The sequence below is a fragment of the Sprattus sprattus genome, assembly GCF_963457725.1.
Source record: "Sprattus sprattus genome assembly, chromosome: 11".
NCBI lineage: Eukaryota > Metazoa > Chordata > Actinopteri > Clupeiformes > Clupeidae > Sprattus > Sprattus sprattus.
Window position 1 is genome coordinate 27730057 of NC_137909.1, and position 12986 is coordinate 27743042.

Genomic DNA, 12986 nt, shown 5'->3' on the forward strand with positions numbered 1-12986 from the left:
AGTGCAGTCAAACGTGAGATGTAAAGACTTTTTTTGTGGCTGAGGGAGTTGCTTTGTTATTGTCTACCTGAAAATAATGAAAAACAATAAAAACATTTTGCTGTCTACTTGGAACATGAAATGTTCTTTCTGTACTAATGTACCAATTTATCTGCCCTTCACGCCCGGGTTACTATCAGCCAGAGCAGCATGTCTCTGTTCTCTTTCCTGCAGTACAGACTACCTGCGTCTCCTCAGACCTGCGTCTCCTCAGACCTGCAGCACAGACTACCTGCGTCTCCTCAGTCCTGCAGTACAGACCTGCAGCACAGACTACCTGCGTCTCCTCAGACCTGCAGTACAGACTACCTGCGTCTCCTCAGTCCTGCAGTACAGACTACCTGCGTCTCCTCAGACCTGCAGCACAGACTACCTGCGTCTCCTCAGTCCTGCAGTACAGACCTGCAGCACAGACTACCTGCGTCTCCTCAGTCCTGCAGTACAGACCTACAGCACAGACTACCTGCGTCTCCTCAGACCTGCAGTACAGACTACCTGCGTCTCCTCAGACCTGCAGTACAGACTACCTGCGTCTCCTCAGTCCTGCAGTACAGACTACCTGCGTCTCCTCAGACCTGCAGCACAGACTACCTGCGTCTCCTCAGACCTGCGTCTCCTCAGACCTGCAGCACAGACTACCTGCGTCTCCTCAGACCTGCAGCACAGACTACCTGCGTCTCCTCAGACCTGCAGTACAGACTACCTGCGTCTCCTCAGACCTGCGTCTCCTCAGACCTGCGTCTCCTCAGACCTGCGTCTCCTCAGACATGCGTCTCCTCAGACATGCGTCTCCTCAGACATGCAGCACAGACTACAGCTCCTCTACACTGGAAGCCTGCTGGCAGGACTCCACATCAGCATTCCTGTGTTTGAGGAATCCTGTGCTTCCAGGAAGCACCAAGATATTTTTTTCCACTAAACAGGTGAGACAAGTCTGGGCTTATCCTGCCACTCCTCCTGACAGTACAGGCCAGCCATAGCTGTGACTGATGTGACTGTGTGTCTCAGATAAGCGTGGGCAGAGTGAGGGTGCTGCCCCGCCTATGGAGCCCAGGCCACCGTGTGGTGAGACAAGGGTAGCACAGGTGTCTGTTGACAGTCACTAAGCTCATCTAATAACTCAAGCACTCCTCCTGTCACTGTGCACACCTGAAAGCCACTGAGCTCACCTGAGAATATGACCTCTCCTCCAGTGGACGCCACCCTTTCTGCAATCAGGAAGTGTCTCAATGAATCGCCCACAGAATAGGGAGGCTTTGACTCTATCTAAGCTCAGCAAACATAGCCACCAGTTGGGAAACACTGTATGTTAATTATTGTTTGCCCAATATGTCAGTGAGTTATCAGAAATGCAGTTGGGAGAGTTTAAGATGTGGCCCCAGGCTTAGAGCACTGAAAAGCCTGTCATTTCTGAACAAAGCTGTCTACACGAAGACAGCATCACGCTGATTTTAAGTGAATTTGGGAACTTGGGGGTAATAATATCTCGTTAAAATCCAAATAGGTCATGTTTACATTTATTTCTGCGTTTAAAAAATTAAGTAGCCGTGATTTTTTTAGCAGGTTTTAAGAGGTAAACGTCAAGTATGTTCATTTTCAATTTTTAGAACAGGACAAAATTGCAACAAAGTAGGTAAAGAATCAAAACAACCACACACAACAAAAGGGGAAAATGTGACAAACCGCAATAAAAGTAATGTGCTTTATTTGCCACTGATCTCGTCATGGTGGTTGCCTAATGAATATCAGTATAAACGAGTATACGTACAATTATTTACAGATTTACAAATATTCCCGATATACTTCAACATCGTAGAAAAAAAAGGAAAAAAACATGAGAGAGAGAGAACATTTTGAAACGGCATTCTTCTTTCGTCACGTGGTGTCGTCGCGGGGGAAGGAGCGGGGTGGGGGTAATTTAAATATGGTCCATAAGGGACCAGCTCAAACTAGTTGAGAAAAAAACAAAGCTTGGTTGCTTGGTTAAATACAGTGAACTTCCCGACACGCACAACGCTTTGACGGAACAGCGACGGTACACAGCAGTCAAGTAAGTCTGACATTCTTTATATTCTGTATCTTTTGCAGCATGTAGACTAGTTCAGTCAGTTAATTTTTTACGGGGTTTTACACATACATGTTTTACATGAGATGATTTACTATAAGCAGCAAATTAAAAAAATGAAATGAATAAAAAATGTGAGTTGTGTGAGAGCTCGTATCAAACTTCTAGCAAATTGTTCGATTGTAAGATTCACGTTAAAACCCGTTTCGGTTAATTGTAGCGCAATCTTCCGTTAATATGTAGCCAAAACTTGAAGGCTACATTTGAGTTAACTTTATTAATAGTAATTCAGTTGGCAACATTTATTTGTGTCGTGTTATTGAGAGAAACCAATTAAATGACTTTGTGGCTCAACATTGTGCGAAGGGTGTTTGATATGATACCGTGTTTCTACTGCATAATTGGTCTTTACAAAAAATCGCATCATAGCCTCAATGCATTGATCCAAAATCAGATGAATCCACTTGACTACTGAACTTCTCGAGTATGCAGGTTCTGTTCTCTTGATGAATCCTTAAACGCTGCTCTACTCCTTTTGAACTGAGGCACTGCTTTACCTTTTGTTGTGTGAAAATTTGGAGCAATGTTTAGATGTCAGACCAGCAGTTTAAACTAGTAGCCGATATTATATTTTACACATAGTCCATATTGTTGGCCATAAACTATCTCTGTTAAATCTGTTCAAATGACGTGGACATGTGTGTTTGGCGATACTGAGAACACATCTAAGATGGAGAGCGCTAGCAAGTCATGAGGCTCACCGCCAGCCGATCTGAGGCCATCTGGAAGGGAAGAGTGAGAGAGAGGGGGTCATCAGTTAGCCCATTTGTTTTGTTTGTGGCCCAGTTCCTCATAGCAGTTCTAATTCTGTCAAAACCATCAAGGCTTTTGTGTTAATGCAGGAAACGGCCGGGACTTAATATTTGCATATCACTGAAGGGGCCCATGGGTTAAATAGTTCTGTCACGGTGCACTTGACCCGTTTATGAATTTAACAGAACCAGAACCTTCATAACTAGGTAGTGTTCATCATGGAATTGGAATTGGAATGAAATGGAATAGAATCGAATGACAAGGCTGAAATATCACCAGACCAAAATGAGGTCACCTTCTGGAATCTATTTTCTAAAGCTCCCAGTTTGTCTCTCATCAAATGGAGTAAATATTTACTCCACGCCGGTGGAGTTCCTCCCAGACGAGCCCAGGGAACCGAGGAACTCATGAGGAAGTTTTTATAAAATGTCCTGCTAAGCATCGGGCACGAAAGGGAGCACCGTCACACCCTCTCTCTCTTCATCTTAACAGGCGTTTTTGTCTTCTTATGCTAATAAGTTTATATTCAGCAGAGCCTGAGGAGCTGCCCCCCCTCCCCCCTCTCTCCCCCCCCCCCTGCCACAGCATGGGCTCAGCGTTGAGCCTTTTAAAAAGCAGTGAAAACAGGCCAGAGGAACCTTTTGTGTGGAGCCAGTGAATCAGTCTTCCTTTGAGAGGCACTGAGGGCCTTTGAGTGGCTGGCTTCACCCCTCGCATGGCTGGATCAGAGCAGGGAGGCCTGCTGGGCGCGCTCTCACTGCACACAACAAAAGTGTTCCCCAGCAAAAGCACCCCTCTCCACATTTATGACCGCCAGAAGAATGGGCCCGGCTTCGGACGGCTGCTGGGAGACACAAAAAAAAGGGAGAGAAAATGGAGAGAAGAGAAGCTTTGCCTTTAATAGAGAGAGCTTGAGAAATGCCCAAGATGGAGGCATTTCCCTGAGCAACTGAGACAGAGATATGCTCTTAGATATGCGTACGACTTTACCATACTCATACTACTGTAGCATATTTAAAATGCTTTTGGAAACCGGTCTGTCGGGGAAATATATTAGTAGACATGACAGTGGGAACGTTTCAGTAGATATTTGGCCCAAGCTGACTGAGTCTCCCAGAGGTGCGGAGAGAGAGAGGAGACAGGAAGTGTGTGAAGTTGGAGCCCTGCACAGACTCAGATACCTGAGAGAGAAAGGAGACAGCGGGGAGGGGAGACGCTCAGAGCTCCAGACTCTCCAGTCTGATAATTACAGGGTGGTGAAAGCAGGCAAAGTCACGCAAGCCTTTGTGCTGGATCTGCCACTTCCTGCTGCCTCGGGCTCTCTGTGTGACAGAGCTGCATTCTCTTATTGACCTGACAGCTCACTGTTCACAAGAGTATAAATGATCACCACAGACGCTCTGTGTGCATAGAGGTGGAGAACTCAACATCATTCTAAATGATCACCATAGACGATCTGTGTGCATAGGGGTGGAGAACTCAACATCATTCTAAATGATCACCACTCAGACTCTGTGTGCATAGAGGTGGAGAACTCAACATCAATCTAAATGATCACTGCTCAGACTCTGTGTGCATAGAGGTGGAGAACTCAACACCATTCTAAATGATCACCGCTCAGACTCTGTGTGCATAGAGGTGGAGAACTCAACATCATTCTAAATGATCACCGTTCAGACTCTGTGTGCATAGAGGTAGAGAACTCACCATCATTCTTCTGTATGTTCAACAGAATGCGGCACATCCTCTCAGTAACCCTGCTGCTGGTTATCGTCATGACAGCAGACGCAACAAGGAAGAAAGGTCAGCACATTGCTAGTTCAAGCACAAAAATGCTAGTTTGAGTTGACATAATGAAGCTCTAAAGCGTATGTGGTAAAGCATGTCTGACCTACAACGGTCTTCATATTTATAAGTGTCATGTTTGAGCTGACCTATAGCAGTCTTCATATTTATAAATGTCATGTTTGAGTTGACCTATAGCGGTCTTCGTATTTATAAGTGTCATGTTTGAGCTGACCAATAGGTGTCATGTTTGAGTTGACCAATAGCGGGTCTTTATATTTATAAGTGTCTTGCTTGAGCTGACCAATAGCGGTTTTCATTTTTATAAGCGCCACGTTTGAGTTGACCAATAGCAGTCTTTATATTTATAAGCGTCATGTTTGAGCTGACCTATAGCGGTCTTCATATTCATAAGCGTCATGTTTGAGCTGACCAATAGCGGGTCTTTATATTTATTAGTGTCATGTTTGAGCTGACCAATAGCGGTCTTCCTATTCATAAGTGTCATGTTTGAGCTGACCAATAGGTGTCATGTTTGAGCTGACCAATAGGTGTCATGTTTGAGCTGACCAATAGCGGGTCTTTATATTTATAAGTGTCATGTTTGAGCTGATGTCCATATGAAGGCTGAGGTGAGTCTGCTGACTGTGTTGGACAGAGAAGGGCAAGGACTCCAAAGCCCCCGTGGACTGTGCGGAGTGGAAGTACGGCAGGTGTGTTCCGACCAGCGGGGACTGCGGCGCCGGGGTTCGCGAGGCCACCTGCAACGAGCACACCAGGAAGCACAAGTGCAAAGTGCCCTGCAACTGGAAGAAGGACTTTGGAGGTAAGATGTTCTGGCAAGATGATTATCATGTGTAGTTCCACGTTGGTGGAACGAACTGCCTAGTACTACTAGAGCAGGGGCGTCCCTCTCTACTTTCAAGAAGCCTTTGAAGACCCAGCCGAGCTTAACTTGCAATTCAGCAGTTACATTCCTGCACTTCTTTTTCTTTCTATGTCGTTTTTCTATTTCTTATGTAAAGTAGTATTTATTGTTACACCAGGGTTCTAATGCTCGTAGCTTGACTGTTCTCTCCCTTGTACGTGTCTTTGGACAAAAGCGTCTGCTAAATGACTAAATGTAAATGTTCTGACAAGATGTCTGGGGCCTTTTTAAGAGCATTTACTAGAAAATGATACAGTGGCTAAGGAATACTCTGCTCTCTTTTTTTTTGCCAGCGGACTGCAAGTACAAGTTTGGGCGCTGGGCCGAGTGTGACTCGACCACCGGCACCAAGAGCCGCTCGGGGACGCTGAAGAAGGCGCTGTTCAACGCAGACTGCGAGGCCACCATCAAGGTCTCCAAACCCTGCGCCCCAAAGCCCGCCAAGACCAAGCCCGCCAAGAAGGGCAGGGGCAAGGAGAACTAAAGAGGAGGAGGACGACATCTTACCTTCATGTCTGAAGCAGCACAATCCTCTCCTACCTGTTTTAAGACCTGACGTAGATGTGAACATCTCTTAAATGTCCTTTGGAACAAAATAAAGGCAAACTGAAAGAATAAGCCTGCGGGGATGGTACTTCCCCCCCCTAAATATCAGTAGTCATCCACATATGTAAATGTTCTCAATATAATTATAGAATTTCTCTCCATGTTTACAGAGTAACATCCCTAGGTTCTCATTAAGTAGTTAGTTTAACATTTTACTGTACATTTGAATCTTTCCACAATAAATCAAGAGCATTTCTACAATAAAATTGAGATACTGTAGACGTAACATTTTATAGGATATATTGATGGATATTTTTCTTCAATTTATAAATAATTTACTTTTATAAAATATAAAGTGAAGATAATTGGTCACATTTGTAAGCAGTAGAGACAGTATATGAACATTTCTATGGCTCTTCAATGGACTGTACAGTTCTTTAAAACTTCACACATATGATGAATTAGTGCTGTGGCCCCTGTGAATAAATGAATGGGAAGTAATTGTATTTTCACTGGTCTGGTGTCTTGACTCATTTATTAAGTGCCATTCTCTCTCTCCTCCAATAGGCCATCATGAAACAAGTCAGATTGTTGTTTTTGTTTTGAACGTTCACGTTCGTTCATAACATTCCACATTATGGTCCAGAGAAACACCACGGAAGGCAGTACACATTAGACCCATCATGGTGAAAGCACATCACAAGTAGTGACCTTAGGCACGTGTTTCATCTATAATTAACATTAAATACAAAATAATAAAGGGTACAATATTTGAGTTGAATTGATTGATTAAATTAATAAAAAAAAATGCAATCAGCAACAGGGACGTTTTTTTTATTAAAAACAGGTGGCTGTGGGAGCGTCTCAGTCTGTGCGCCGTGGTTGCGCATTTTCTTCTTCTTGTAAAAACAGACTTGCTATGAAAAGTTAAGAACCACTGATGTATTTCATCACCGCTGATCTCACGTACAACTTTGGTGCTTCACTTGGAGTTGAAGTTCTTGTACCGACACAGCAGAAGGTTCCGGAAGGTCTTCTTGAATGTCACATTGCAGAGTGCATAGCAGGCTGGGTTGACAGTGCTGTTGATGTAACACAGCCAGTAGCCCACTGTCCACAGAGTGTCTGGAACACAGACGTGGCAGAACGTCCCGATGAGGACCATGACGTTGTACGGAGTCCACGTCACCATGAAGGCCAGAAGCACAGCCAGGATGGTCCTGGTCACCTTCCTCTCCCTCACAGACGACCGTCTGCTCCTCTTCCTCGCCTGGGTTGCCGTGACGCTGTGGGGCCTGCAGCCGGAGGCAGGCTCAGGGACAGACACACACACACGCAGCTTCTGGCCTCTGCCACACAGAACGGGGGACCTTAGCGCAGACCTCTGGAGACCGCCCTGTCCTCTCCCAGGTCCTCTCCCAGGCCCTTCAGGGGCGGCTGCACAGCTGCTCTGCGGCGAGGGAAAGCTGGACTCTCCAGCCCGCGTCCGCTGGCTGCTCTGCAGGCCAGAGTCTCCGTCCAGTGAGGCGGTGTCCTCCCTTGCACTAGCGACGCCCGCAGGATGGGAGTGTGAAGTGCGGGGCAGCACTCGCCCTCTGCTGGCCGAGGCTCTGAGACTGAAGGTCGTTGTCATGGCACCGTGGGAGTTTGGAGCAGAGCTCTGCCGTTGCGCTCGGCGGCGGCCAGCGCGGGATATGCGGGCGTAGAGGACGGTCATGATTATGGCCGGCAGGTAGAACGATGGAACCGCAGTTGCTAGGGTGACGGTGGGGTTCGACAGGAGTTGAATGTAGCAGTCGTCTCTCTGGTGGGGAGGTTGTTGCCCACGGAAACGCTGCCACGTCAGGATGGCCGGCGCCCAGAGCAGGAGGGAGACGACCCAGGCGGCCAGCACCGCCAGTCCAGCGCAGCGCGGGGTCCTTCTGGACGGGTAGGTCAAGGGTCGGGTCACGCAGAGGTACCGGTCCACGCTGATGATCAGGAGGTTCATGTTCGAGGCGTTGCTGACGACGTAATCCACCACTAGCCACAGGTCGCACATGACCGGCCCAAACGGCCAGTAGCCCACGAGCATGTAAACGGTGTACAGGTTCATGGAGAACGCTCCGATGACCAGATCAGCGAAGGCCAGGCTGAACAGGAGGTAGTTGTTGACGGTTTGAAGGTGGCGGTTGACTCTGATGGAGAGCATCACCAGGATGTTGCCCAAAACGGTCACAAAGCTCAGAGAGCCAGCCGCCCCGACAATGAGGACCGTTTCCATGGTACTGTAGGGGCAGTTGTGCTGGCTGGTGCCCCCGCCAGTGTCATTGGTCACCGCCCCCAGAGGTCCAGCCCGACTGGCGTTCAGACCAGAGCCAAGATCCTAGGAGAATTCACACAGGCTTTAAGGCTAGAGTGGATTATTACCACATTCATTCATTCATTCACAGGCTTTAAGGCTAGAGTAAATGATTGCCACATTCATTCATTCATTCATTCATTCACAGGCTTTAAGGCTACAGTGGATGATTGCACATTCATTCATTCATTCACAGGCTTTAAGGCTAGAGTGGATGATTGCACATTCATTCATTCATTCATTCACAGGCTTTAAGGCTAGGGTAGATGATTGCACATTCATTCATTCATTTACAGGTTTTAAAGCTAGAGTGGATGATTACCACATTCATTCATTCACAGGCTTGAAGGCTAGAGTGGATGATTACCACATTCATTCATTCATTCATTCATTCACAGACTTTAAGGCTAGAGTGGATAATTGCACATTCATTCATTGTTCAAGACCAAGTCATGATTAGACCCAGTATTCAAAGAATCAAAACTCTGGAAAAAAATCCTTGAGAAATATATGCACTCACCATCTCAGTCTGTCAGTATCCCCTCCACTCAGTCTGGGTCAGGGTTAGAACCGCAGCTCCACTCAGCCTGGGTCAGGGTCAGTACCGCAGCTCCACTCAGCCTGGGTCAGGGTTCAGGTTAGAACCGCAGCTCCGTCTCTGCAGCGTTCCAACCCGGGAGCTGCTGTGTTCATTCCAACCCTGCACTTGGCGTTTCGGGAGTTGCTGTGTTCATTCCAACCCTGCGCTTGGCGTCTCTGGAGATGCTGTGTTCATTCCAACCCGGCGCTTGGCGTCTCCGCAGCAGACTTTGAGTCTGGACACAGACTGCGTGGTGGTCTGCTAATGTAATCATCCCAACTAATGGGTTGCATCCTTCTCCCTAACCTATTTACGGAAAAGACCTCCATTTTCTGTGTGCACGCAGCACTCACACCTACTTACAGGAATCCACTGTTCATTCCGACATCAAGCATAATCAAGCGATAACACATCTGTTAACATGAGATTGGCGAGAGGCCTGAAGAAAGGTGCGCTGGATGACTGTGTAACGTTGACGTTGTTTATTAACACAGTTAGCTGACTGATGGTGTGAGTTGACGTTGTTTATTAACACAGAAAGCTGACTGATAGTGTGAGTTGACGTTGTTTATTAACACAGAAAGCTGACCGATAGTGAGTTGACGTTGTTTATTAACACAGAAAGCTGACTGATAGTGTGAGTTGACGTTGTTTATTAACACAGAAAGCTGACTGATAGTGTGAGTTGACGTCGTTTATTAATATTAACACAGAAAGCTGACCGATAGTGAGTTGACGTTGTTTATTAACACAGAAAGCTGACTGATAGTGTGAGTTGACGTTGTTTATTAACACAGAAAGCTGACCGATAGTGAGTTGACGTTGTTTATTAACACAGAAAGCTGACCGATAGTGAGTTGACGTTGTTTATTAACACAGAAAGCTGACTGATAGTGTGAGTTGACGTTGTTTATTAACACAGAAAGCTGACCGATAGTGAGTTGACGTTGTTTATTAACACAGAAAGCTGACCGATAGTGCGTGTTGACGTTGTTTATTAATATTAACACAGAAAGTTGACCGATAATGTGAGTTGACGTTGTTTATTAACACAGAAAGCTGACTGATAGTGTTTGTTGACGTTGTTTATTAACACAGAAAGCTGACTGATAGTGTTTGTTGACGTTGTTTATTAACACAGAAAGCTGACGGATAGTGTGTTGACTTGTTTATTAACACAGAAAGCTGACCGATGGTGTGAGTTGACGTTGTTTATTAACACAGAAAGCTGACCGATGGTGTGACTCGACTTGTTTATTAACACAAACAGCTGTCTAAAATAACGTACATAAGCAGCCTCTACACTCAGCCCCAGGGTTTATTGACCTCTCTTTGAATGCACATAACACTGGGTCTTTGGTGTTCCATTGCACTTGAACCTTCAACAGATAATCTCAGTTTTGTCACTGCCACAGCGACAGAGCACATTAATGATGGCGAGAACGACCTCGGGGAGAGAGGGAGAGAGACAGAGACGGGGAGAGCGAGAGAGAGGGAGCGAGAGCGGGAGAGGGAGCGAGAGAGAGAGAGAACACATAAATGATGGAGAATGCCTTCGGAGAGAGAGAGGGAGAGACAGAAAGGGAGAGGGAGAGAGACATGTCAGAAACAGTGTTGCCAATGCCACGGGCTGGACCAAGCTTTGCTCCCCCATCGCCCACCCCCCAATAACCCCATCAGGGCAGGGGCAGTCCTATCCCATTCCATCCCATCAGGGAAGGGGCATTCCCATCCCATCCCATCCCATCCAATCCCATCAGGGCAGGAGGAGTCCATTCCCAGGGCAGGAGAAGTCCATTCCCATCCCATCCCATCCAATCCAATCAGGGCAGGAGCAGTCCCATCCCATGGAGGCAGGAGCGGTCCCTTGCTACTGCACTGCACAGGTCCTGCTGGACAGGCCAGCTCCTTCATAGTCACTTAAAACCACTAGAACAGCTCGAGTCCTGCTGAGCGCGCTCAGATGCTGCTGTAGCGGGTCTGGTCGCGGGACAGAGAGCGCGAGCGATTGCTTGGGTACACAATGATTAATGAGAGCAGTCAGTCACCCGTTCCTCAGGGCTCGTCTCCCGTTCCCCTAACAGACACGGACACGGACACGTCACCCCAACATAAGGTTACTCCACCCCTCCCCTCACCCACTCCTTCACCACATCCCAGCGAACAGACCGGCAAACACTCCCCAAAATAAGACCAGTGTGCCCGTCTGTTTCCGTCCGTGCTGGCTGTAGCCCAGACCAGTGTCCAGCTGCCCCTGCCCAGGCTGGCACAGATGCCCACCTGGCACAGATGCCCACCTGGGTACAGTCACTGATGATTGGAGGGGGAGGGGTGGCAGGAGAGAAGAGCTTCATGATACTTAAGGCAGTCAGTCATTATCCCTCGAGTTAAAAAAATAAGAGAAGAAGAAGAAGAAGATGCACTGAAGTGACTGTTGAAGGCATTTCCAGATATGTCGTCACGGAAACAGTTTGGTGACAGATCGTCACGGAAACAGTTCGGTGACAGATCCTGCCTCTTCCTCACAGTCAGTGTCTGAGAGAAGGTGGCTGGGCGCAGAGACAACCTTTGCTATGGATGAACCAGATTAAGTTTTAAAGTAGAAAACTTCTTTAGGGACAGAAAAAAAAAAAAAACGACATGAACAATACTCAGTGATGGAGCATTCAAGATTTCTACTCATCCAAAGTAAATCAGGGCTGATCTCAGCTGTGATCCTTTTTTTTTTTTTTTTTTTTCTTTTTCTTTTTTTACAATCGGATATTTTTGTACAAGTAAAACAAACAAAAGCTGAAAACCAAGACATCTGCATTGGTGAAGAGCTAAGATCAGAATGAGAACACCACTACTCACACACACACACACACACACACACACACACACACACACACACACAGGCACCTACACTGGCTGAACCATCTGCGAGTCTCCGAAAGACAAACATGCAAACCACTATACACTTGCTCTAGCTTAAAGAACACACACTCACACACACACACACACACACACACTCACTCACACAGGCTCTTCATCATTGCTTTTCATGCCTTGTTGCAGGACCCCTGCAGCAGGTCTTGCCTACACACACACACACACACACTCTCGGCTGAAATGGGCTTTTTCAAGTAAGAACTGCTCCAGCCCCATGCCAGAGCGGAGAGGAGCTCAGAATCTCAAACACACACACACACACACACACACACACACACACACACACACACTCTTAATGCAAAGAAAAAGAGGCGCAGGTCCTCACAAACACACACACACACTCTTACTGCAGACAGAAAGGAACACAGACCTCCAACACACGCACATACACATGCTAAACTGTAGGGACAGAGAACTGAGTGTAGATCATCTGTAACACACACACACACACACACACACACACACACACACACACACACACACACACACACACACACACACACACACGACAGGAGGAGAGGAACATGTTGCAGTTAAACACACACACTCTGCCTCTCTCTCTGGAGAGGAGTAGGCTGCAGCCACATCTTGAGACAGGCTCTTCATGTTGACAGCATGGTGTGACAGCCCATTTGTGTGTGTGTGTGCACCAGCCTGTGCGTTTGTTTGTGTCTTTGTTTGTGTGTCTCCCCTTGGTGGGAGGTGCAGGTTTTCTTGGTTTTCTTCTCCTCCCAGAGGGAATCCCAAACTGCACTGATGACTCTGTGTGTGTGTGTGTGTGTGTGTGTGTGTGTGTGTGTGTGTGTGTGTGTGTGTGTGTGTGTGTGTTTTGCTGTGGCTCCTCTGAGTCCAGCTTCTCTTCTTTTTACAAGTCATGTTAGCATCCCGCAGTTAGCGCACACTACTGCCCCCTACAGCTCCCCTCACATACACACACACACACACACACACACACACA

General features: G+C 47.0%; 2 protein-coding genes across 2 annotated transcripts; one reads left to right on the plus strand and one right to left on the minus strand.

Annotated features, from left to right (window-relative positions):
* The first annotated feature begins 1978 nt into the window (after positions 1-1978).
* mdkb (midkine b) lies at positions 1979-6639 on the plus strand. The gene is made up of 4 exons (XM_080847290.1): positions 1979-2089; positions 4650-4720; positions 5361-5528; positions 5924-6639. Exons 2-4 carry the CDS (start codon positions 4651-4653, stop codon positions 6112-6114), a joined length of 429 nt encoding a protein of 142 aa, XP_080703416.1. The 5' UTR covers positions 1979-2089; position 4650; the 3' UTR covers positions 6115-6639.
* Positions 6640-6825: 186 nt separating this feature from the next.
* chrm4b (cholinergic receptor, muscarinic 4b) lies at positions 6826-12979 on the minus strand. The gene is made up of 2 exons (XM_080847156.1): positions 9038-12979; positions 6826-8541 (listed from the first exon to the last, which is right to left on the minus strand). The coding sequence occupies exons 1-2, from the start codon at positions 9038-9040 to the stop codon at positions 7159-7161; spliced, it is 1386 nt and encodes a 461-aa protein (XP_080703282.1). The 5' UTR covers positions 9041-12979; the 3' UTR covers positions 6826-7158.
* Between the last annotated feature and the right edge of the window lie 7 nt (positions 12980-12986).

Coding starts and splice junctions, on each gene's coding strand:
- mdkb (XM_080847290.1), top strand. CDS start 4,651: ATGCGGCACATCCTCTCAGTAACCCTGCTGCTGGTTATCGTCATGACA. Junction 4,721..5,360: donor AGACGCAACAAGGAAGAAAG/GTCAGCACATTG, acceptor TGTGTTGGACAG/AGAAGGGCAAGGACTCCAAA. Junction 5,529..5,923: donor CTGGAAGAAGGACTTTGGAG/GTAAGATGTTCT, acceptor TTTTTTTGCCAG/CGGACTGCAAGTACAAGTTT.